Below are 25,344 nucleotides of genomic sequence, written 5' to 3'. Positions count from 1 at the left end.
CTTTACTTCGAAATACTGCACTGGAATTAAACTTAGACATTTTTTTAACAGCAGTCTGACCTACAGCGTAACAAACACAGTATCGGTGAAATATGCTATAATATATATCCATGTGTTGTGGGTTTTCGGACGCCTAAGAAAGATTCGTAGTTTTCTCTCTAATCACATGAACAACTGTAAAACATCCCATTCACTTGTAAAAGACAACTTTCTCTTAAAACAAGCCATCATCTGAGTATTTACAACGTCTGTGCGACGCTACATCCCCCGTTATATACAGCGCGAGTGGGCTAATCGCGACAAACAAGGCCGTCCAAAAACCTATGATCCGACGATAATTGCAATAATCTATAGATTGAATGAACGCCGCCACATCTAGTTCGACAAAATCTATGCATGAAAGATCACATAATCATTGTCAGATACACACACAAACACACGCAGATATATACAGACACACACATACAAAGATATATATACACTCATACCGACACACAGATACATACGGACATATATACACACACACAGAGACACGTACACACAGATACAGACACACACAGACAGACATACACACACGCATACACCCACACAAACAGATACACACTCACACACATACAGATATACGTATTTATCACAAATACCGCAAACCTACCTAATCTAGCCTCTCCTAAATGACACTTTGATTAGCCTTAAAATGTACTTTTACAGGTAAAATTATGATAAACTGAGAACATATTCGTGTGTTGTCATGCATGTATGAAACGGCCCATAACCGGAGGTAATTAGCTGACACCTGTCCCGCGGTGATGACCTCACATCGGCCCCTGCATTCTCACAGGTGCAAATGTCACCTGAATTGGGGTTGGTCTCAAAACATTGCTGTTATTGTACTTTATTGAGATATGATTTGATGGGGTAGCAATTAAGGATATGTACTGCATTATGTTTGGCTTGAAAAATGATGGAATAGTCAAAATCTATGAAACGGAATGAGTATTGGAAAGTTGCGCTTTTGGAATCAAGAAGTATTTGTTGTTATACAGATGATTTCTTTAGGTAGCATTTGACTCCACTGATGACGTATATGAATCTGTACTATAACCCAAAGGCATAACTGGTTCAACAAGGCTTATATCTAGCAAAGACTCCGTTGATCCTCCCTTTGACATGTGCGAGTGCCACAATCTATTTACGGGGCGGTCGGGTAGCCTAGTGGTTAAAGCGTTCGCTCGTCACGCCGAAGACCCGGGTTCGATTCCCGACATGGGTACAATGTGTGAAGCCCATTTCTGGTGTCCCCCGCCGTGATATTGCTGGAATATTGCTAAAAGCGGCGTAAAACCATACTCACTCACAATCTATTTACAGTTAGTCAAGATAGGCACAACAGGGTTGAGCTCACAATGTCTGCCTGGCGTACGAAAGACAACGTGACTGTACTTTACTGGTTTCCTTTTCAGGCGAATTTTCTCCATGAGTTGAATTTTCGTTTCATACAGTCTGAAGTCGACATCGCAAGATGTCAGATATTCCTGTATGGTCGACTTCAGACTACTCATGATGGGCGTTACAGTATTATATCTGGTTCCCGACGTTATATGAAATGGCGTTGTCCATGACAGTGACGCTGGGGTTGTTTAGATTGGTTGGAACATCAACTACTGCCCAGTCTATGAACACATCACCAATCATTTGATACCCAGTTTTCTTTTCGCCCCAAAACTAGCTCACATCCATGAATAAACCTCAGATCACGGGCTCCGGCGTGCAAAACAATGACGCGATTACCTTTACCTGAAGGTGCCAAGGGTGCTATGTCTGGGGTGTAGGGTGGGTGATTTAACTATTCAGCCCAGACTTCGCCCCCAGTGACTATTTCCTGTTCCGCTAAATGAAATTTGCCCTACGTGGAAGACGCTTCCAGGATGACGAGGACAAAGGCTGCCACAAAGGCGTGGTTAGATGGCCAATCTGCGGATTTTTATAAAAGTGGTATTAAAAGCTTTAAGGACAAATGGAATAAGTGTATTGAGGTGAATGGAGATTATATTGAAATATTGGTCAAATATTGAAGTTGCAAAACTTTTTGAACGTATGAGGGTGGTCTGTAAGTAATCGAGTCTAGACCAGACAATCCAGGGATTGACACCATAAGCATCGATCCACGCAATTGGGATACGATGACATGCATCAACAAAGTCAGCGAGCTGACCACCCGATCCAGTTAGTCACCTCTTACAAGCATAGTCGGCTTTTACAGCCGGAATGGGTTGCTGAAGACCTATTCACTTTGAGTACCATTCTATTCAGATTGTGAAACTGCATTAGCTCTACCCTGGCAATCCGTTCGAGAACAAATCATCCAAACTGGTTCTTAGGCTGTCTGCTTAGACATCAGTTCATATAAGACTATTTCAGTTATCTGATCGTGGTAGGAACGCTAAAATCATTCTGACCACTTTGGTGACTAAAGACTAATCGGTGGAAATTTGGGATTGATACCAGCTCAACCTTCCACCACTGAACACTCATTCTCACACCAAAACACAAAACCCATGGTTGTACAACATATTTATTTCTAATGTATTCATACATTTCGTTGGGAAAACAAAGGCAAATGATATTTTGTTGGGATAACAAAAGCAAATGTCATTATGTGCTCAACTATGCAAAACATTTCATCAAATGATGCATATATATATATATATATATATATATACACATCTTCACGATGCTACAATAGTCTCCAATCAGTCTCTTCAGCAAATAAACCAAAATGGCACAAATATCAGGTTTTGATTCATATTTATTATCACCGATTTAGTATTAATAACCAAGTGGAAAAATACACGACATCCATTCATTTTTGTGGAAATATACATCACACAATTTCCAACCGTTTGGTGAAATGGTACAATGAAATGACAATCTTGATCAGTATGAATTCACTGACAAGTAACACCAATAAGAACAAAATAAAACTTCTCGTATCTGAAAAGTCTCAACCAAATAAACGACTTTCAGCATGGCTAAATCATCTTCCCGAGGAAAGGGTGTCAACTGACTATTAGAGTTTCCACTCTTGCCGAACTAGGCTGGAACTCCTGGGTCACATTGTCTGGACTAACGAGTCTATGCATAGTCCAATCCAGATCGCATAACAAACTAGACATCCAGGTCGTAAACAACATGGGTTTCAACGTGCATATTTCGGTGGACTGAAGGATTTGCAAAGCATGTGGACCACCAACTGGGTGTAAGGATATTTGGCAAATCTTTTCATTATTTTACCAAGGTGCACATGATTTGATGCACTTCGCGAGGTAAACTGGACTTTTATGGTCAGAAACCCATCTTGCCTCGGGAAGATGGGTTTATGTTAAAGCAAGCAATTCCAAAAGGCTAATGAATCGAAGTAAGCCGAAAGAAATATCTTTGAAACAAAACACTTCCATGGAAACACTGACTATGGCAAGTCGCAGCAGAGACAGTATCATCTTTGGTGTGAAAAATATTAAGTACATTCAGTGTGACAATGTGTAGAACTGTATGCTTACAGGGAATTGTCACTTAGTATTATACAGAACATTACTGACAGTCCAAGGGGAATGATGTTTACATGTGATGACTACTATGTAGACAACTGGCTGAGGACCGACATTATACAGCTATACAAAGAGAATATTCTGAAGGAATTCTGGGAAAATGATTTGTTCTGAACCCATACAAAATAAGCATCAAATAAGTGGCTTGTATTACATAATTAAGGGATGAAAGCAATATACAGCTGGCAATGTTTTGGAGGAGAAATTTAACAACGTAATTATTAGAACAATGTTAAAACAATGGGGGAAAAAAACACGGGCCTAAACATGTTGTGGTGTCACTCAAACAAGCAGGCAATGTGACAGATGATGAAACAGATTGTGAGTAAAAATCCTTGACAGCCATCTTGGAGACTAAAACATGATATGACAATGCTTGTTCTACCTCCCACCAAGCCCCAAAGATACACGAGACAATGTTTAACAAAGAAATTTCATTAAATGTCCATATCACAAAACAAGGGTAATTCGCACACCTCACACACCATCCTCTCACCAAACATCCTACCATTCACATGTCAACCCAGATCCTTTACTTTCGTCCCCTTCTTCCTCTCCGCCCTCTTCCCCGCCCTCTCCCTCTAGCAGCTGTAGGGGTATCATTGGCTGGAGCATCTTCACTCTCAACACTCTCAACATTCTCAACATTTTCAACCACCTGCTCCACAGCCTCCTCCGTTTCTTGGACAGATGTCTCTGCAACATCAGAAGTGTCCTTATCTTCGCCTGCTGTCTCCAAGCTCCCATCTGCTAAATCTATAATAGCAGCATCACCCTCATCTTCGTCTTCATCATCAACATTGAACATCATATCTTCGGGCATTAATCCACTCTCCGACTCATCATCATCCTTCTCCAATAGCTTCTCCTCCTCTTCTTCCTCCGTCAAATTTTTTTCTTCCTCCACAGCACAATCATCATCTTCCATCATATCTCCGTTAGCTTCCTCATCCTGGTCAAAGTCCTCAGCAGCTTCAGAAGCCTGACCTTGACCTTCCTCAGCTTCACCTTGACCCTCGGTGTCAACCATATCCTCCTGAACCTCGTTTCCTCCATTCTGTTTGTCTGCCTCTTCCTGGCCCTCAACCTCCTCATCTTTCACCTTTTCAGCAGGCTCTTGTTCTTCAGCAGGCTCTTGTTCCTCCCCCGTCTTCTCTGCCTGGGCACTGTCCGTCTCATGGTCAGATTTAGGTTCATCCTTAGCACTGACAGGGGTTGATGCCTTCTTCAAAGCCATGGCTTTAGCCTTAGCAACATTTTTGGCCTTCTGAAAATACATTTACTATGATGAGAAATAGTGAACCAAGGGAAGGTGCTGTGGTGCAGTAAATACAATGTTGCATACGTAACATCAGAACAGCTACTTATCAGAAACACAAGTGTCTTCATTCAATTTTCAGAAGACCATCGTGATGAAAATCATCAAATAAGCAGTCAAAAAAAATAATCAACTATAATGCTTCGATTGAAAGCTTGGATGAAAACAATTTGCAGGGATAAGGTGCTGACTGTCCAAAGATGAACAGAGGGGTCATTCTTGGATTCAAACCCTCAAACAAACTCAGGAGTGAGGTGAGGGTTTAACGCTGCGTTCAAGATTATTACACTTGTATAATGATGTGCATGCACATGAGTGTGGCTGCTCTTACTATTCAGGACTAATGCCGAGTTTATAGTGCTAGCCAGACACAGTATACAGACTCCCAAGCCGACCAGTCCTTGTTTTAGCCCCTTAATGCCGAGTACCAAGAAGTACCATCCTTAAACATCTTTTGGTGTGACACGGCTTGGGATCGAACCCCCAACCTTCCACTCACTCGGCAGACGCTCTAACCACTGGACCACGGAGCGAGTGAGATGATAAACATTGAACATGAACAAGCAATCTTGCAGCTATTTGTGTTGAATCTAATTTAGGCACAGAGGACAACTCTGCAGTTAGTTGTGGCACTTTAAACCACTTAACCACCCCAGTCGTTTCTAGAACAGAATGTAAGCATTCAAAGAAAGTAAACTTGGGTATGACCGTGATTCCCCTAAACAGTCGTCATAATGACATTTTCCTTGTCACTATCAAACAATAATTAGATAAGATAATGTAATGGCTGCCTCCTTTACCTTGAACATGTTGAAGTGGGGCTGTGACTGACAGTGGGTAACCTTGGCGGCTGTTTCGGTGTTGTAGAACTTGTGACATAACTTGCAGAAGAAACCCGACACAGGAATAACATAGTTCTGACCTGAAGGAAAAACATGGCAAGGTCTTAGGAACACGAAGTCACAATGAATACAACCCTACTTCTATAATCTATGAGATTCTGTGTTTCATCAGTATCACGTTTTGACTTCAGTATTTTCAGAAGACCGTCGTGATAAACTCATCACTTGAAAATGAAGATTTGCTGAATGTAATGTTGATTCCATATCACATGAATATTCCCAACTAAAATCCATATTCTCTAGATCTTCCACATTCCTCTTAATTCAGTAACTGTTACAAAATTGTCCCAGTCAATGAGGATGCGGACACCGTACATGACATGGTACATTCAGTAGTGATTGAACAAGCATCACTGAATCAAACAAGCCATTTCTTTTCCCTCAATGACAGAGTATAGTCACCAATATTCCAGCTATGTAATGGTGGCCATCCTCCATTATCCCGCATATCATATTGCATTCTATTATAATGATAAACACACTGGACCCACCTACAAATATAGCTTCATTTTGGGACAAATTCAAATGACAAAATGCTAAAAATCCAATTAAATTACATTCATGGCCGAGAGAAATCCTGTGTTATGTTAATGATAAGCATGATGATGGATATGGTGACAGCACTTCTGAAAGGAAACTTCGGTGGCAAATAGGTTCAGGGTATTTATCACAATGAAATGCAGTTACTGGGGACCTCATCTGCACTAGAATCCGCTCATATATCCCTATCACAAGTGAGAATATCTACTTCCTTGTCAAACTTCATCAGTATCACGTTTTGACTTCAGTAGTGTCAGAAGACCGTCGTGATAAACTCATCCCTTGAAGATTTGTCAAAATGAGGTTGATTTTTACTACCATGAGGTATTTTCAATCAAGATAAAGGTGTAAATAAATCATATCATACATTTTCATCTCAAATAGTTAAAAAAAATTGGTTAAAAACTCCCTTTTTGCCAAAGGTTGAAATGAACCAAAGCTTTAGGATAAATGACAACAGGTTCAGCATGTTCAGCAGTGAAAAGTCATGGCAAAAAAATTGATGGATTTTATTCAATAAACTATTAAGACAAGTTACAGTGGAATAAGAAAATTGTTTTGTCAAGCCGGTCACAAGGCATTCACAAAGGTGAGCGGATGTGCCCTTGGAAATTTAAGCTTGCAATAAAGAATAATACCATCAATCCATCTTCATAGAGTTTGTCCCCTTCCTTTTCAATGAGATTGATAACCTCTTATTAATCCCCACATTCAACTCTTCTTTATCATTCTGTGCACGAAGCCACTCATAAAGTTCACGTTCCATGAGTTTGTCCAGTTAAGCACTGGCTTCAAATATCATCACAACAACGTATTGCTGGTAAAAAAAACCCTATTTTCTCATCTTTATTGTGCTATTACAATTTTCACAATGCCTAATGAGTTTGTTGGGTTGGAAAGCTATTCAGTTGGTTTTCTAGCTGTATGAAAGCCACCAATAAATAATCAAGTGGTTGATATAATGAGCAACAATCCATGCCATCAGGATACAATGATATGGAATCAACCAGGTCAAAGCCTGACCACCCGATCCATTTAGTTACGACCAGCATAGGTTTCTGGGGACCTATATTCTTACCCAGAATCCCCACGGGTTGTCAAATACAAGGAATATTTAACAATGCGGAATGAAGTGAACTCACCAACAGCAGTCTCTGCATCATACTGCAGCTCAGGGCACAAGTCTACATCCTTAGTCTCGGATTTGCCCGATTTCGAGGTTCCAGTTCGGGAGGTGTCAGATTTACCCGACGTATTTAATCTGGAAGTTCCAGATTGGGTTGTCCTTGATCTCGACTGAAAGTAACAATACAGATAAATTCCAAACTGTCCTTTGGTTTAATGCACGGAAAACGCAACATAACCACAAATTCAATAGTGAAGAAATTCAGAAGCCTGCAATCCCTTTCCAAGTTTCAGCTGGCCACTATGTCATGTGCAAACTATATATCTACTTCCTTGTCAAACTTCATCAGTATCACGTTTTGACTTCAGTAGTGTCAGAAGACCGTCGTGATAAACTCATCCCTTGAAGATTTGTCAAAATGAGGTTGATCCTAACTGCCATAATAAAAAATATAAAATAATAACTGGTTAGGCACCATCTTGCTCAAAGCAAACATGATGAATGTGATAAAATCAAGAGTTGTATTTGTGAAAGATGAATTTTAAGCTTAGACTAGAAAAGAAATAGGAGGAGCTCTTGAGTTCAATTAGATGACAGTTCCACAGTGAGGACCACAAAAAGATCTTTATCCAAAGGTCTTGAGATTGACACTTGGAACACAGAGACCAAGTTTCTCCATGGATCTCAGAATCTCGACTGGGTTTTACTTCTCCAACTCGAGTACATAGCTTTACCTTCCTGTCCCCTCCATCCCTGCTGTAACCAACACTATCCACTGTAACCAGGTCGGAGGATCGCCCCGATCTGCTGTCGGTCCTCTTCGTAACATAAGCTTCGGGCTTCTTGCCATATTTAGCAGCATTCTAGGTAAGACAAAATATTCTTGTTAAGGCATGAAGTATTCTTGTTAAGGCATGAAGTATTCTAGTTAAGGCATGAAGTATTCTAGTTAAGGCATGAAGTATAATACGACACTAAAATAACATTTATACTACAACAACTGACAAGGCAATTTAGATGTCATTCTTTATATGAGACTCAGTTCTGCATATCATGGAAAGATAAAAATATCCTTTCAAAAGTGGAGGAGTATAGTATTTGGCTCCATACATGAAAACAAGATTGGTATGGTAAATAATTCAATCCCATCATGACCCGTGAAGATCCGGGGTAGAATAGCTTGTTTGTAAAAGGTGACTATGCTTGTCGCAAGAGGCAAGTAACGGGATCGGGTGGTCAGGCTCACTGAATTAGTTGATGCATGTTATCGTATCCCAATTGTGTGGATTGATGCTCGCAATGTCAATTACTAGATTGTCTGATCCAGACTCGATTATTTACAGACCCCCGTCATACAGCTGGAATATTGCTTAGTGCGACGTTAAACAACAAACAAAACAAACGAACAATCCCATCAAGATGAAATGAAAACAATCATGATTGCATAACAAAGCTCACATACTGGCATGTACGAGATAGTAATTATTATATAAGAATAGTACTTTCTTACAAAACATGACAGAAAAAGACAATGTGCGTGTGGTGATTCAAGCATGTCCAGTTGTCCTTTGCTGATTTTGAAGATCAGGAAGCTGAACAGTATGCAGAAGAGTCACTCAGCAATATTCTAGCACTATGACGGCAATCTAAATAATCGAGTCTGGGACAGACAATCCATTGATTGATATCACGAGTTCCGATCCACGCAATTACCACCTGATCCTTTTTAGCCACAAGCACAGTTGTAGTCTCTCCACGTGGATGACCGTAGGCTGTATTGTACGTACCTCCTTGTGAATTGGTCTCTCTCTGTGTTTGAGGACGTCAGAGAAGTTTAGGAAATCTTTCACGCCACACCAGCCACATCCCTTCCTCACCTGCATCTCCCGTTTCTGAAACACAAGGCAATCAATCAGCTGTTAAGTCATTATTTTGGATGTGTGAGAGCTTGAACAGCATTTCAAGTGTACCAGAGTCAACCAAGTGAGGAGAACACAAATGAAGACTATTGAGAGCTAAAGGATCACAACTGGGGCACATTTGGAACAAGGGCCATAACTCTGTACCAAAAAATTAATTTGCGGCATCAATTTCCAAACTTGGTCTTAACAAGTATCTTTAAAATGAGCATGCAAATTTTCATTCATGTAATTTCAGAGAAAACTTGTTCCCATTTTATGCAGTATGCACTAAGCTGAAAAAGCATGTTTTGAGTTCATTCAAGATCATGGCCAGTAACACAAAGTTTGTACAATTTCATTTCTTTAACTTAAACAGTGTTTGAAAAAACTTGTCCCCATTGAGAAGTGGACGGACAAACTTTCTTCCTATTTAATGTACTTGGCTGAACTTGTACCAGGTGCATGTTGACATGAAAACCAAGTTGCAACAAACAATCATGTTGCACCCTGGTCTCATTAATTTACCAAAAGTCTGCGGCCAGTGTCACAAATGAATAACACATAACTGAAAACATAATAGGGACATGTGCACATAATCTTGAAGCACCCCCAGTCTCATGACAAGACTCAGAAAGCATGACGAGTTGTGTGTGATGTACTATGGTAAATAAAGATACTGAGTGTGTTCTGAGATTAATAAATTATTGTGTGCAACAAGTGAGGGTTACACAGACCCAAGTTTGAAGTTTTTGTGATAAAGTGACAGAAATATTAGGTTGCACGTGTTCATGGTTTGTATAGCTAAATCTACCCCTGTACTGTGGCATGTCCAGCTTACCTTGTGGAGAGTGGTCAGCTTGTGTCGGAGGAAGGGGATGCTCAGCTCCTGATCACACACCTTGCAGAATCCAACTCTGAAACAAACACTTTCAGCTAACAAAAAATTCTTAATTTATTTCAGAAGCTCTAAAGTAATTATTTCTGGACAAAGGATTTTACAGAGTCATAGTTTCAATAGCTTATAAAAACCCATATGGCACAAGCAGAATGCTTCTGTTCTATCTGCACAAATATACACGGTTTGTTATGGTTACAAACCTGTTACTTTCAATGCGCTTCAGATGTTCCTGTGCCTTGAGGCGAGCCTGAATGTGACTCGACTTCTTGCCAGTTACTTCCAGGACATCGGACATCCTTTCCTTGTGCCTTGTACTGGACATGTGGGCACGGAAGTTCTGGAACACCAACAAATAGCTTGTTACTGGGGTTCTCCAGCAGGGATGTTGCGGTTCAGCTCATCACCTTGCTTCTACCACTGTCAACATCTCACAGGCATGCATACACATGTTCAACCCCAATGTACCAGTGAGTATGGTTGCATGCTGCTTTTATCAATTTACAGGCAATACCACGGCAGGTGGCACCACCACAGGCCTTCTATACATGTGTTTGTTGTTTAACGCTGCACTCAGCAATATTCCAGCTATATGGTGGTCTGTAAATAATCGAGTCTGCTCCAGACAAACCATTGATTGACATCATGAGCATCGATCCACGCAGTTGACATGCATCAACCAAGTCAGAGAGCCTGACCACCCGATCCTGTAAGTCGCCTTTTACGACAAGCATAGTTGCCTTTTACGGCAAGCATTGGTTGCTGAAGACCTATTCTACACCGGATCTTCACAGGTTCATATATGTGTTTGGGAATCAAACCAAGAATATGCCGATTGTGCCATGGCCTGACAGCATTGATAATTAGTTTGCCCGTTCAACAATGGATAATACAGGCTGTCATGCCCTAGCTTAGTATTCAGCGATAGAAACCAACAGTTTTAGTCCACTAGTCCTAATAACACATAGCAAAACTTTTGAAAAAGGCAGATTTCTACCAGTTCTTATGGGTACCTTCACTATTGGACAATTTGGCCAGCACTATAGGACCAATGCATCTCATTACACAGGCTGCCTGTCACCATCAATCACACAAATTAACCTAGGATTCCAAACTATTTGCTCTTGGCAAACAAACAGATTAAAAATAACTTTTAAAATTGGAAATGTTGTTTTCTCAAATTAGGAGGTATCTTACCATTGCACTCAATGAGATCAATTAAGCATTAAAGCCTTTCGATCCACTTTATTGGTCCTGTTTCAGTGAAATACAAGTCGGTTGTACAAAGCCATAACATATCATCGGCTATAAATATCACATAACCATCGATTATATATGAGAAACTTTTGGAATTTCAATATGTGAAAGTGTGCTGTTGCGATTTATCAAGACCTGATCAGGTGACGATTTTCAGACCCAAGTCTGCAGTCAAAATTGCCGAAACCTCAGAATTTACAAATATTTGAACATAATAAATATCAAACTTTCAATACTATCACAATTTTTGTGCCAATTTACCTACCAAAGGCACTTTGGAATCCTAAATAAATATTTCTCGGGTGCTTGTGCTTTTAGCCCCTAAATTTGAAAAAGGCCATCATTTTCAAAGACAATGGGGCATTTTAACGTTGTGCTGTATTGTATGGGCAAATGCGGGCGCACCTCTAGAAAAATTTTCAGATGCCCATGTCGGAAAATTAAGAGAGTGAACCCTGGAAACAATGAAATCAAGGTAGGGAGGCATACAGGGCTGACTAGTGAGTGTATGCATGCCTTGCAAGAGTTGACAACTTACACGACATTACTGTGAAACAAGAGTGTTTTAAACTTCAGTTGGTGAACAATAGTTTCCAAAGAAAAGTACCTGCCTAAGATACCAGTAATATATTCTAAAAGATATATCTGTTTTGAAGTGTTACATCCAATCGTTGTAGAACTTGTGAATCTTGTCAAAACCTGTTGTGCATGTAACTATATGACTGTATCTACCTTCAAACTACTAAACTATCAATGTACTAGCATGATTAGTATGCATGCTTTTAGCTGAAAATGAAAATAGCTTTCTGCTATTGACAAAAAACAAATACAAAACTCCCCAACATGCTCTAAAACCTGAAGAAATACTTCAAGTAATTGTAGTTTCTAACCTTGCAGATACACTGCATTTTGAAACTGAAAATCAAAAGTAGGAAATAAAGTGTTAGAAAACATAATGAAAGCGAAGTGCAACAGAGCACACAGGTGAGCATGTTATCAAAACCCAACAGGTACCCGTCGGAGGTCGTCCAGGTAGACAAGACTGGAGACAAGTGCCAGATTTGTTTCAATATTCAAAGTAGTAACAGAATAGTGGACAGTGACAGTGTCTGAGTGAGTGGGTGTGAATGTTTACAGGCAGACCAGCTAGGGGCCATCATGGTAAACACAACAGCAGTGAACAGGCAAGAAACCGTTTCACTATTGAAGACAGTGACAGAAATATGGATGGTGACAGAAAATGTGGATAGTGACGGAAAATGTGGATAGTAATAGGTGCTTGAGAAATTGAACATTTTTCCCATGTAGTTGGGAGCAGTAATGCAGTATCAACAGTGTTGACAGGCTGGGGGGAGACAAATAGCCTGAGTGTTGACCCATACCTGTGGGATATGTCAGCACACCAGAGCCTCTACATACCTATGTTGAGTATAGGAGTTGGTAACGATAATGTTACTTGGATAAGGCCCAGTCCTACATGAATCAGGGACCTTAGCTACAAGTTGGAAAGCCAAGTCTAGACAGACATACATACTAAACAAGCCACCATGGCAAGTTTGGGCTTGTTGACTCAAAGTATTTGGCCCTGATAGAATCTGTCAGAGGGTCACAATGGGATGTTCGTCTGACCACACAACCACCATAATGAAACTATTCCAACAAGCTCATCTCTTACAAGTACTGAAGCTGGGGCATGATATACCTCACATTAGACAGGAGATATGACACAGATGGGTATGTGTTGCAGGACACAATTTGAGTGTGACAGGAAATGAAGAGATCAGATCAGAAAACAGGAAAATTGGGAAAATAGAAGAAACCTTGGCAGACAGTAATTACAAACATATATGTCTTCACTGACTTACCTTGGTTTGTCAGTCACATTTTCTATGCATATTCTTTTCTAACTATGTCCACATGCATCCATAAATATCCTCAGTATATCACTACTAGACTTTAGCGGCCGCCACACTTGCATGTATGTCAAGAGCTTACACAGGTAATTGGAAACGGACAGAGCTTTCACGAAACATGTCTTTGGTTCTTGCACAACATTCCAGAAATCTATCAAATTTCTGTTGAGCCTTCTTACCAGAAATACAAATTTTGAATAGCCAGTATTTGCTAGCATTTATAACCTTGTAATAACATTATTTTTTTAATTTTCATGAAACATTTCATTTTCTCGCCATAAACTCCCTACACATGATAAATGGAAAAAAACCCAGACAATTGCTTTGTAACCCAAGAACTAACACAGTGGGATTCTTGTCTGGCTGGGCAAAAAATCTTTACGGAAAGATCAGAAAGGTTAACCTTTCCCGAAACAAGAAAATTAGTCGCATAGTTAGTCCTGAAATAGGCTTTCTCCAAATTTACCTGGACAGAAAATCTGTGAACTCTGACATTCAATGCAAGGGAGATAACCCACGTCCAACCAACAGTTTGCAAGGAGCTTCAACCCATTCCATGTACAGTGGACTTCCCGGCAAGGTGGCTGGGATAAGTAATCCAATGTCTAGGCTATGATCCCCAAAGCAGGGAGATGTTTATGTTGCAAGGGTTGATCTACATATATCATGACAAAGCAGAAGCAGGAATTGGGGGTATTGTACAGAACTAGAAACCTGCATTGCCACATCAAACATCTTAGACATTCTACCTCTTGTGTCTGGAACATAGGTGTGAAGGGATACAGAGGGACGGATACCGAGCAACAGGACGTGACAGCAGGCAAGGTGGAAGAAACATTCCAGGTAGGAAACATGTAACCATGGTTACCACAGTGATACCATGCATGCCAACTATTTTTATGTTAAAAGTAAAACAGGAATATTTCAAGGCCAATTTTACATCAAATAACATGAAAAACAGTAAGTCAGAAGGCAGTCTTAAGAGTTTGTTACTGAAGTGTTTTAAATTCATGAGAAAAAACGAGAAGTATCTGCAGAGAATTATGAAACATTAGCCACTGCAGCAACTCATGAGTTCTCAGATCTGGGAGGAGTACCCAATGGAGGTGGGACAACAAAATGTCAGTTGCCATAGTAACAAAAGGAGATTGATATATACACACACAGTAGTGTGGTACAGACAGACTAGGATTGATTCAGGGTGTGGGGTTTATGCAGCAGTCAGCAATGTTGCAGCTTCACCGAGTGCAAAAGGAGAACAAGTAACGTGGGAAACAAGTGACATTCATCACCCTCTCACTATGGGGCATGACACCATCACCCCCTACACTAGAGGGCATGACACCATCACCCCCCTACACTAGGGGGCATGACACCATCACCCCCTACACTAGGGGGCATGACACCATCACCCCCTACACTAGGGGGCATGACACAATCACCCTCTACACTAGGGGGCATGACACAATCAACCCCTACACTAGGGAGCATGACACCATCACCCCCTACACTAGGGGGCATGACACAATCACTCCCTACACTTGGGGGCATGACACAATCACTCCCTACACTAGGGGGCATGACACAATCACTCCCTACACTATGGGGCATGACACCATCAACCCCTACACTAGGGAGCACGACACCATCACCCCCTACACTAGGGGGCATGACACCATCACCCCCTACACTAGGGGGCATGACACCATCACCCCCTACACTAGGGGGCATGACACAATCACCCTCTACACTAGGGGGCATGACACAATCAACCCCTACACTAGGGAGCATGACACCATCACCCACTACACTAGGGGGCATGACACAATCACTCCCTACACTTGGGGGCATGACACAATCACTCCCTACACTAGGGGGCATGACACAATCACTCCCTACACTATGGGGCATGACACCATCAACCCCTACACTAGGGAGCACGACACCATCACCCCCTACACTAGGGGGCATGACACAATCACTCCCTACACTAGGGGGCATGACACAATCACCCCCTACACTAGGGGGCATGACACCATCACCACCACAGTATGGGGCATGATGACACCACCCCCTAAACTAGGGGGCATGATGACACCACCCCCTACACTAGGTGGCATGATGAAACAACCTCAGCCCTAAATCCCATTAGTTGTCCAACGTCTAGATGAGGTTGTCAGGACTTTTGTGACCTGGAATCTACACTGGGATTTGAAGAGGGGAAGTACTGAATTTCAAAAATGAAAAATAAATAAGAACAAAAATGATAGATGTTATAGAAAAATTCATCAAAAATAAAGAATAAAAACCCAATATTTTCAGATCAAATAAAACATGGAAAAAAAACACGTTTAGTTAAATATTTGAACAAGACAGTTTCCAGTGAAACAAGAGGCAAATGTTTAAGAGTATCTAGATAACTGAGCCCAAGAGTGGGGCGGGAAAGAGGCAAATAAGTGCCCCGCCCACACAGCACTGGGGCGAAGCACTGGCAACACACAAGAGACGGTGTGACAGAACTACCTGGTCATTGGAGCACTCCATGTCACACACATGGCAGTAGAAAGCAGATTTCTCACCGACTGGTGGCTGGAGAAGAAGAGATGAGAAATGAGATGACAGTGGCTGCAGTAGGTAGAGCAGCTGGGCCACAGAGCCACCAGCTGGACGGAACTGGCTCATAGAATAAACCATGGTTGAGATAACAGGGAATTGACTTGCCCCAGTAACAAGAGGCAAACTATCAACACTTAGACTTATGGGAAGAATTTTATTGGGAAAATGCCCAATATATTTGTTTAAATAGTATTTTTGTCAACTCTAGACTGTCCCTAGTAGCTCTTAATGGGGATCCTTTATTCAAGATAGTAAATATTACAGGTTGAGTTGAATATGTCTTTATGACAGAATCATTCATACACAGCTGTACCCTATTAATGTTTTTTTTTGTTTTCGTATTAATGAAGAGAGGATTTTATTAACTAAACAAATGATAAATCTTGATAAAAAAAATGATCTGAATGAAGTCTTATGGTCTCATGTCTTTTAACTGAAAATGATTGTTAAAATGTGATAATAACTATGCCACCTCGTAACCATAGTAACATTTTAAAGCAACCATATCTACAAATACACATGTCTAGTTTAAGTATTAAAGGTGGCAACACAGCGTTTAAAGGACAATAGAACAGGGAGACTTCCATGCATGATTCAGCTGCAGATAACTACACTCGTCAAGACAGAAAACAATTAGAATTCAAACATCAGTGTGTTGCTGCTATTACTCTGGCAAATTCAGATGAAAAACAGCATGCATGTATTGTGTCTAACATAGGAAAACACCTCTTGAACTGCAACCAAACCACTCATAATTGCAGCAGCTTAAACTAAATCTGACAAACATGATGAAGGTTATAGACACAGACACAGATAGGCTCATTATAATGTATATTCAGGATATTTGCAAGAATATCAGAAATCCACATTACCATCATATTGTAGTAAAAAAAGAAGATGAAAACGGAAAATAACACTTATACCAACAGATTGAAATTGGAGGGAATGTCACCAAAATGCAAGGAATTTCTCTACGATCATATGTATCGTGTATATCATTAGTGGAATTCCTAGTCCTTTGAAATCAGTTGAGTGGTATTCTTCTCAAACATTCAGAAGCAAACAAGATTTCTCAATCTCCGTACACATCATATATATGCAAATGTTTTTTAACTTTCCAGTTGTCAATTAAAACACTGACGACTTACATGAAGATGAACACTATCAGTCTGAAGACGGGGACAGATTTCAAACCTAAAGCAACATAACATGACATGATCCTACAGAAATACAAATGGATTACCCCTAACAGTAAGGAACACTGACAAATAAAGGCATGGAATTCAGAATGCGAAACCTTCAAATTAGTGAGAGAAAAAACAACCTATTATGAAACTTGACACTTGTTAAAACTTCAGCAGGTTGAGTAAACAGGATGATATTCTACATTTTCTATTAGGTTCAGATAAAAATACATGCAACAGAAAGTCATCCAGGTCAACCATACCCTCTGTCCGCGATCATCACGTCGAATGTCATCTGCTAGCTCAAGCCCCGGCATCTGGACAACAAAAAGAGTCAGGTAAAATGCATGTATCACAGGAGGGGTCCATAAAAGCTATGTATTTGCTAAATATTCGCAAACAAAATCACCATAACCCAATTAATACAAAGAGTTGTACAATTATTCATGAAAAAAATTGGATACCCAATAGTATAATAGTGTGTGTAATTATCCATTTAGCTCTTCTTGGGAGCGATTTGGTACAGTTTGTTTTAACATGTCTTAACACAGAAAAGTCCAGATAATGTACACAACACAAAATGCAGCACAAACTTCATTCCCTAAATAACCTGTTTGATAATCTATGGACAACACATGCACAAAAAGACAACTATTTTTATAATAAACTTATATATTACATTTGCTTATTTTAGGTATCTGATATATCATATGACTAAATAACGCTCCCCAGCGTCCAATAAGCCTAATTAGGCTTGTGAATGGTGATTTTATGTATGTATTGTAAACCTAAATGTGACTTAAACTGTCCACCGGGACGTCAACACTGTACGATATTTCAAGGAATAGAGTATGTTGCAGTGTCACACAAACCTCATCCCCAGTCGGCCTGGCTGGATCATACTCCTCCATGTCATTCCGACTCCTTCGGTGGGAATCATCTGGCAGAAAACAGTCAAGTTATAGTTTACTCTTGGTGATAAACAACATTTCAATCCCACTGGTAAATGAAATCAAATTATCCTTATTTTGTGTATTTCAAAATTGTAAGGAATTACGATGCAAGCCATTGATCAATAATCAGAATATATCCTTGTCACTCCTAATCATCACAATTACATGTAATAACTGATCTATAAAATATTTCAGCAAATGTGAAAAAAGTTCGTATAACTTCAATGGTCATAAAAAGTTTATGAAAAGCTAGCTATTCAACCATGTAGGATGTAGCAAGGTTGTGTTGGCTCCTCCAAGCTTGTAATTTGTGCTTATTATTTGACCTGTATTAAGGAAGTTAATATTTAACATCACAATTGACCTGTAAGCATTGAAAGGCAACAATGGTAATGACGAAACCAGACACATTCACCTAACAATAACTAGAGAATTTAGAGGCTGCTATTATAAACATGTTAAATAGGCTGCAGGATAAATGTGATTTTGAAAACCTGACAATATGAGCCACCATTCCTTGCTCACAAACATCATTCATCAATCATATCAGCCACAAACTGTTAAATATCTACTGGAACATATCCTGCAGCCTTACTTCAGCTGTTCCTCAACGTGATTCTCGTAAATGTTTCATGACAAAGGGAACTAGGACAATCGGTATGATATCCAATAGGGTCAAGGAGGATGTCCATAGTTACAAACTCATGTGATAATCCGAAATGGAAACACTGCAACTGATTCTTCAGGTAAGAACTATGAAAAGCTGAAAGCAAGATAGAAGCTGCTCCTTAATCACTGCTGAATGGAAACTTCAAAGAAGTCATTCCCTGTGCGCGTAAACTCAACAGGACTGCATGCTTCTGTACAATCCGGAATGAAAACCTCAGTCGACATGCAACAATGTTCACATGTTGATCCAAAACAGGCCTTGCACTTTACCGGGTTTTTCAATCAGCCTGCCATATCTTACAAACACAACTACACACATATTGAACAATGACATTTACAGCCACTGAACTAATCCACTGCACATAAAATTATCATATAAAATAGACATACTGAAACATCTAAATTCTAAGGACAGTCCAGAAACCACAAGTGATCGATGATCATAACCCACAGGGATAGACACAGCCACTAGTTGGTTGGTTTGAGACTAGTTAAAAACCAGAGAAGCAAGTTGTTTTCTATTAAAGTCTAGCTACTTTACATAAACCACGAGTCCAACACGAGCTGTGGACCAGGTGGATTTGGCGAAGTGTCTATCCTCGACTCATGTGGTGATGTTAGGTCATTACTGGCTTCAACCACTGAAAAGCAGTTACCGCTGTCTAAGTGAATGGGCAATTACTAGAAACGGCAACATCCAAAGATGGGCACAATCATTTCGCTGACGTTCATGAACTAATCAGAACAGTCATCGCCATGTGTTCCTTGATCATATCAAAATAGCAGCAAAAAGGGCAGACAAACGTGCTGTTAAGAGCAACCTGAAGCAGCTGTCTTGGCCCTGCAGAGAATGACACATGGGCCATCAGTTGTGAAGATGTTGCCAAGAAACATGATAACAAATGTCCTACAAACATTGTAAAACGTTAGTTCTGACTACATGACCAGCTAGCATGAATGTACGTCACCTGTAAACAAGCCCTCTAAGCAAAGTACAACGTTTACCTGAATCCCGTCGACTGAAGCGACTAGGTCGATCCCTGCGACTTGTGTGTTCTTCTCGTCTTCGACTAGGAGAATAACGGTCCAAATCTCGCCTTCTATCGAAATCCGAGCTGCGGTTTCGCCCCCTCTGGTGGTCACTTGGGGATGACTGAAACCATGACAGTTTGGGGGACATGTTCAGCAGTGGTATGGGAAGGGAGAGGACTCCTAGTGCAAGACTCTCCAGCAGCAACATGACAGCGGTGTTTCCACACCTCTCAACACCCCAGTAAGGTGAATAAATGAACTTGCAAGTCAGCAAAACCAACATGTTCAATCAAATTAAAATCAAAATGAAAATATTTGTGAAGAAATATTCTGGAATACTGGTATCACTGTGAAAAACAGGAACATTTTGAATACCATTTAGATTGGTAGAAAGGTTCACATTGAACCATATCAACGTCCAAGAACAAGGTATACTTACAAAACTGGCGAGTGATACATACTGATTGACGGTATTGAGCGTATATGTGCAGATGTTTCACTAACAGATTAGGGGCAATGTGAACAGCCAGAAAATGAGTAGCTATATGGAAAATAAGTTGGAAGAGGAAAAATAACAAAAATGTTTAAATTAAGGTAAAACAATGCTAAGTATGAGTACTAACAAGTCCAACAATCTTGTAAGCTTTGAAGTATAAGTTGAAATTACCAACATACAATAGAATCATTCAATTCAAAAATAAGAATGGGAAAAATTCCTGCATGCATCATTTGCAAATGGAGCATGATCCAAGTCATTCCAGCGCTTCAGTCAATTGATGTGGTGTGAATAATATTGCAGGATTCAAGTCAGTTCCAGTAACCATGGCAACAGGTTCTATCTTCCTCTCTTCAACTTTGATAAATCTGTCTTGAAAGTTAATGGAAACCTGTGGATACAGACAGGCCCAAAAAGAACCTGCGCTTGCTTGAGTGAAAAATAATGTCTTGAAGTCTCAAGAATATTGCAAGAAAATGAACTCTTTGGAATACTGCACAGAGTTCTTGAAAATGCATCTGAAAGTCAGTCCTGAATGTTTGTTCTTCGAACATTATGAAAGACATAACTGGATTCCTCTTGGCAACCTTTATGAAGAAGGGATGAAGAATCTGTAGAAACTACAATTCTTGATCAATGTTTGGCAGAGATCAAGAAACATTCTCATGTTCTTTGAGGAACAAAAACGAACGCTGTGACAATAAAAAGGAAAGAGATGAGGCTTTTCTCCTCTGGCAACGAAACCCAAATGAAGAATTCACTACATGAACACCTACCGAATCCCTACGTCGACGCTTGATGTCCATATCTCGGTTCACTGATGGCACTGAACGTTTGCCATGACGTGATGATGGCATATCCAGCAAGGAGGGGATCATTGGCCGCGACATGCTGGTTGGACTTGGCAACATCGGACCCATGTTTGGAGGCATTCCCACATCCATTATCAGCTGGTTCTGTTTCTGCAGCAAGTTGCTTGCCAAAGCCAGCTGGGACTCTCTCAAACTAAGTTGCTGTTGAAGACGTCGCTGTTGGATCATGGTGTCAATGTTGTCACTGCTACTGCTGCTGCCCATCATCCCTTGCATATTGCTGAACCCACTAATGCCCATGCTGCTGCCTGACACAGGGGGTTCCCCTAAAATGCCCCGCCCACCTGCTCCCATTCCAAGTGAGCTCATGCTCTGCATGTTCATATTCCCCATGCCCATCTGCCCCACATAGTTCTGTTGACTCTGGTTCTGACCCCACACCATGCTGCCGGATCTACAACAGAACACAGAAGTGAGTGAGCGAGAGTTGGTTCAAATTAAAATCACCTTCCCTTTACTCACCGACATCTTATATTAATATTTCCACTATTTCAGTTATTATAAAACTATCATTACAAAACATAATGAGATTATCTCAACAAAGCCATAACATTAGTTATAACTTAATTAGGACATTTGGTACATATGCATTACCATACATTGATAAACTGTCAGGGTGTCAGGGACATTAAAGCCTTCAGTATCAGGATATTTGCATCTTAACACTAACAGGGAGACTTAATCACTTTTAATATAGCAACAATTAAATTTAAATGTTAAACAGACATCACAATCTGTCAATTTACAATGGCTTAGTACCACAAAGGTCAGTTTTTATCCATACTCATTTAACATGCTTTCAGGGCCTTCATTTATGGAACAAACAAACAATTTGAGAGAATATTAATTTAATTTGATTTTCCCCTAAAAGAAAAACTAAGAACTATTTCAGTAACATAAATGGTGGAAAATGCTAAAGATATACTTGGCTAGGCTAGACAAACAAGTACCTAACATAAGAAAAACTCTAGGCCATCTGACTGCTTCCACATTTTATGTAAATCCTGAACAGTATATATATACCATGATAGATTTATACTTACTTTTACGTTCAATATGATTAGTGTACAGAATTTCTACAGTAACCTACATCTTGCTTAACAATGATTAATTTCTTTTGAAAACCTCAATTTATGTAGAGACAAACAGCTCATAGTTTATATGTTTAATACTATGAGAATTGTGTGAACATGCAATCTGTGCAAAAATCTTGGGACTCTAAGCCTTATATTGAGCAGATTTTAGGTTACATGTATTATGGGGACTATTATAAGCTGAGCTTACTTGACCAAACAGAATGACAAAACTAGGATTTGGGATAGTGGCTAATGTCGCAGACATGTCAAACAAACTATTTTGTTCATCTTGACACCGCACTGACATTCCAGCTATGCGAGGCCTGGACTAGAAAGTCCAGTGATTGACATTGTGAACAACAAATCACACCTTTGAGGAGTAGGCCGAACCTGACCAACCGATCGTCTCTTATGATCAGTATAGCTTGCTGGGGACCTGATTCAACCTGGAATCCCCACACGCCACAGGGGCAAGAAACTTATGACTGCAACAACATATATTATCATTGTATTGACAAGTTAGCAGGCATATGCCGGAGACTTTCCAAATATTATGGTTTGCAGCATGAAACCATTGCAGCATGACATTGCTCAAACTGACAAATGTGTGCTATTCCATGTAGTGTATCCAGAGGACGTGGGCCGATGCTGAAAAGCTGCCATTTCTTGCCAAATGTGATAGGTCAGACAGAAACACAGAGAATGGGGATGGTATTTCGTGTTTTTAGATAAGGTTAAAGCGTCCGGAGTTACAAAGGGTAAAATAATTCCTCGTTCAAACAGTTGAGCATACCACGTGTGTCAGGTTTTAGCGCGCGTAATTTCTGTGCAGACGACGAAAGCAACAGACGAAAGCAGGGTTTTGGAAAGCGCCGGGTTTGCTAATGTATTGTGAACATTATGTTTCGTCCATGGAATTTCTGATAAATAACATAGAGCTTACCCTAACACATCATAACACCATGGACCAGGTAATTGACAAAGGGCGGGATTCACTATCACAATTTACTCTGCATAATAAGGATTTAAGGAATTCGTTATTCAGCTACTGGTTTAGTTACATGTACAATTCAAATTTGCCTCTTATCTGCTATTTGAAAAACATGTATTTCAGATGCCAAACCTTGTTAATTAACACAGACTGGAAGCTTCTCCGGTGACGAAACCAATTGGCTACGTGAGCGTGTCGTGTCTTGACTAATGGCGGATGTAAATACTCTCAATCACCGAAAGTATTCTAAGGTTGTTGCGATTTCTAAAGCAAACTAGTTGGTACGCGGGGGTAATATTATTTGTCCCTTCTATCACAATTTATGTGATAATACCTTGCATTCGATACAAACAGTATTTTGTCGTTGATGCAGAAAAGAGTTTTGACTCGAGGGTAACGGTGCTATTTTCGTAACAACATTTCCTTACGTCAACATGCACTTTCTTGGTTGCGTTTATTAGAAATTGTACACATTTGACTGCATTTAACGTTACATCAGGACTCCATGTGAAACAAAGTGCCATTGAGTGTTTACTAAATAGTTATCATTTATATGGTCTCTGGTTATAAGTAGTTTTCTTATATTCTCTATATTTTCTCCTTTGGGTCCAGTATTGAGTATTTTTACACCACCGATTAGGCATTTTTCAAATAATGCTGTTTAAATGCCGTGGCTTCTAATTTGTATCTGTTGGTGTGCTGCTCCAAATTTGTAGCATGTCGCAAAAACTCACAACAGTTGTATACATGTCTAATTAACGACAAACGAGATGTAGTGCCTCGTTTAAATGCATTATTCACTGCAGTAGAATAGCTAGACTAACATTTAGTCTCTGAAATCTTATATTACACAATATCCTTCTTGACTCTAAAAATATAAAAAAATCCCTATGCTGTGGAATAGAGCTAGCTTGAGCTGGCTAGACTTGCTTTTGTATGCATTTCTAGATTATTATTTTTTCATAAAATAAATATATTCCACGGTCATGGTGCAGGACTATAGCATAGCATGCATGGGCTCTTGCCTATATAATGTCTGCATTCGATCAGTTTATAAATCTCTGTAAAGAAATACAGGTACGGAAGTTGACGACATTAGATAATTACGCAGCGTGGTGTTATACTGTGTGTTTTTTGTTTGTTTTTGTTTTTACTTTTTTACATTTATTATGCTCTGGTACATGTCAAACACCATTCGTGACCAACTCGTCCCATTCCGAAACAAGCCGAATGTGGTTTACGGAAACATGCGAGTGGTGACGAATGGTTAAACATATCACCATGCAATGGAAGGTTATTTAGTGGAAACAATTGCATTGCGAACGGGCATGTATACACTATGTAGGAAGTATTGCACCTACACGAGACACCAGACTTACACCCCGTCCCCAAACACGATATACCACCTCTGTAGTCTATGTAGAGCGTCTGCCCAGAGAGCAGAATTAAGGTCAGTGCCAGTGGTTCGATCCCCGGCCGTGTCATACCAAAAGAGTGAGTGCGTTTTGTTTTACGCCGCTTTTAGCAATATCCCAGCAATATCACGACAAGGGGCACCAGAAACGGGCTTCACACATACCCATATGGGGAATCGAACCCGCGTCTTCGTCGTGACGAACGAACACTTAAACAACAAGGCTACCCCACCGCCCCCATGCCAAAAGACGAACACGTGGTAAACATGATAAACTGTGGCATAGTATCACAGAGGGCTGGTACTATAAAACCGACAATTATCCGGACTAGTACAAGCACACACACTCATACGTTCATGCGACTCGCTTTATAAATGCAAAAATCTTGAACACGACGTTATCACTTCACCTCACCAAGGGGCGGTCGGGTAGCCTATTGGTTAAAGCGCTCGCTCGTCACGCTGAAGACCCTGGTTCGATTCCCGACATGGGGGACAATGTGTGAAGCCCATTTGTGGTGTCCCCCTCCGTGATATTGCTGGAATATTGCTAAAAGCGGCGTAAAACCCCACTCACTCACTCA

The 25,344-nt window shown here is 40.3% G+C and overlaps 1 protein-coding gene across 3 annotated transcripts; it reads right to left on the bottom strand.

Moving 5' to 3' along the window:
• Positions 1-2,788: 2,788 nt before the first annotated feature.
• Positions 2,789-23,576, bottom strand: LOC124138365 (glutamic acid-rich protein-like). 3 transcript variants are annotated; one of them, XM_046504971.2, is made up of 13 exons: positions 23,479-23,576; positions 21,184-21,673; positions 19,885-20,032; positions 18,130-18,197; positions 17,521-17,574; positions 15,981-16,046; positions 10,491-10,627; positions 10,231-10,306; positions 9,279-9,383; positions 8,226-8,354; positions 7,508-7,661; positions 5,724-5,845; positions 2,789-4,872 (listed from the first exon to the last, which is right to left on the bottom strand). In XM_046504971.2, exons 2-13 carry the CDS (start codon positions 21,661-21,663, stop codon positions 4,138-4,140), a joined length of 2,274 nt encoding a protein of 757 aa, XP_046360927.2. In that variant the 5' UTR covers positions 21,664-21,673; positions 23,479-23,576; the 3' UTR covers positions 2,789-4,137. The 3 variants fall into 3 exon arrangements, with proteins under 3 accessions (XP_046360927.2, XP_046360928.2, XP_046360929.2); XM_046504972.2 differs by lacking the exon at positions 15,981-16,046; XM_046504973.2 differs by lacking the exons at positions 19,885-20,032; positions 23,479-23,576 and having other exon boundaries at positions 21,184-21,322.
• Positions 23,577-25,344: the final 1,768 nt, after the last annotated feature.

The sequence above is a fragment of the Haliotis rufescens genome, unplaced genomic scaffold (genome assembly GCF_023055435.1).
Source record: "Haliotis rufescens isolate VD_foot unplaced genomic scaffold, xgHalRufe1.0.p SCAF_8, whole genome shotgun sequence".
In the NCBI taxonomy this organism is placed as follows: Eukaryota; Metazoa; Mollusca; class Gastropoda; order Lepetellida; family Haliotidae; genus Haliotis; species Haliotis rufescens.
Note: the sequence above shows the minus strand (reverse complement) of the source record. Positions and strands in the feature narration are given on the sequence as shown.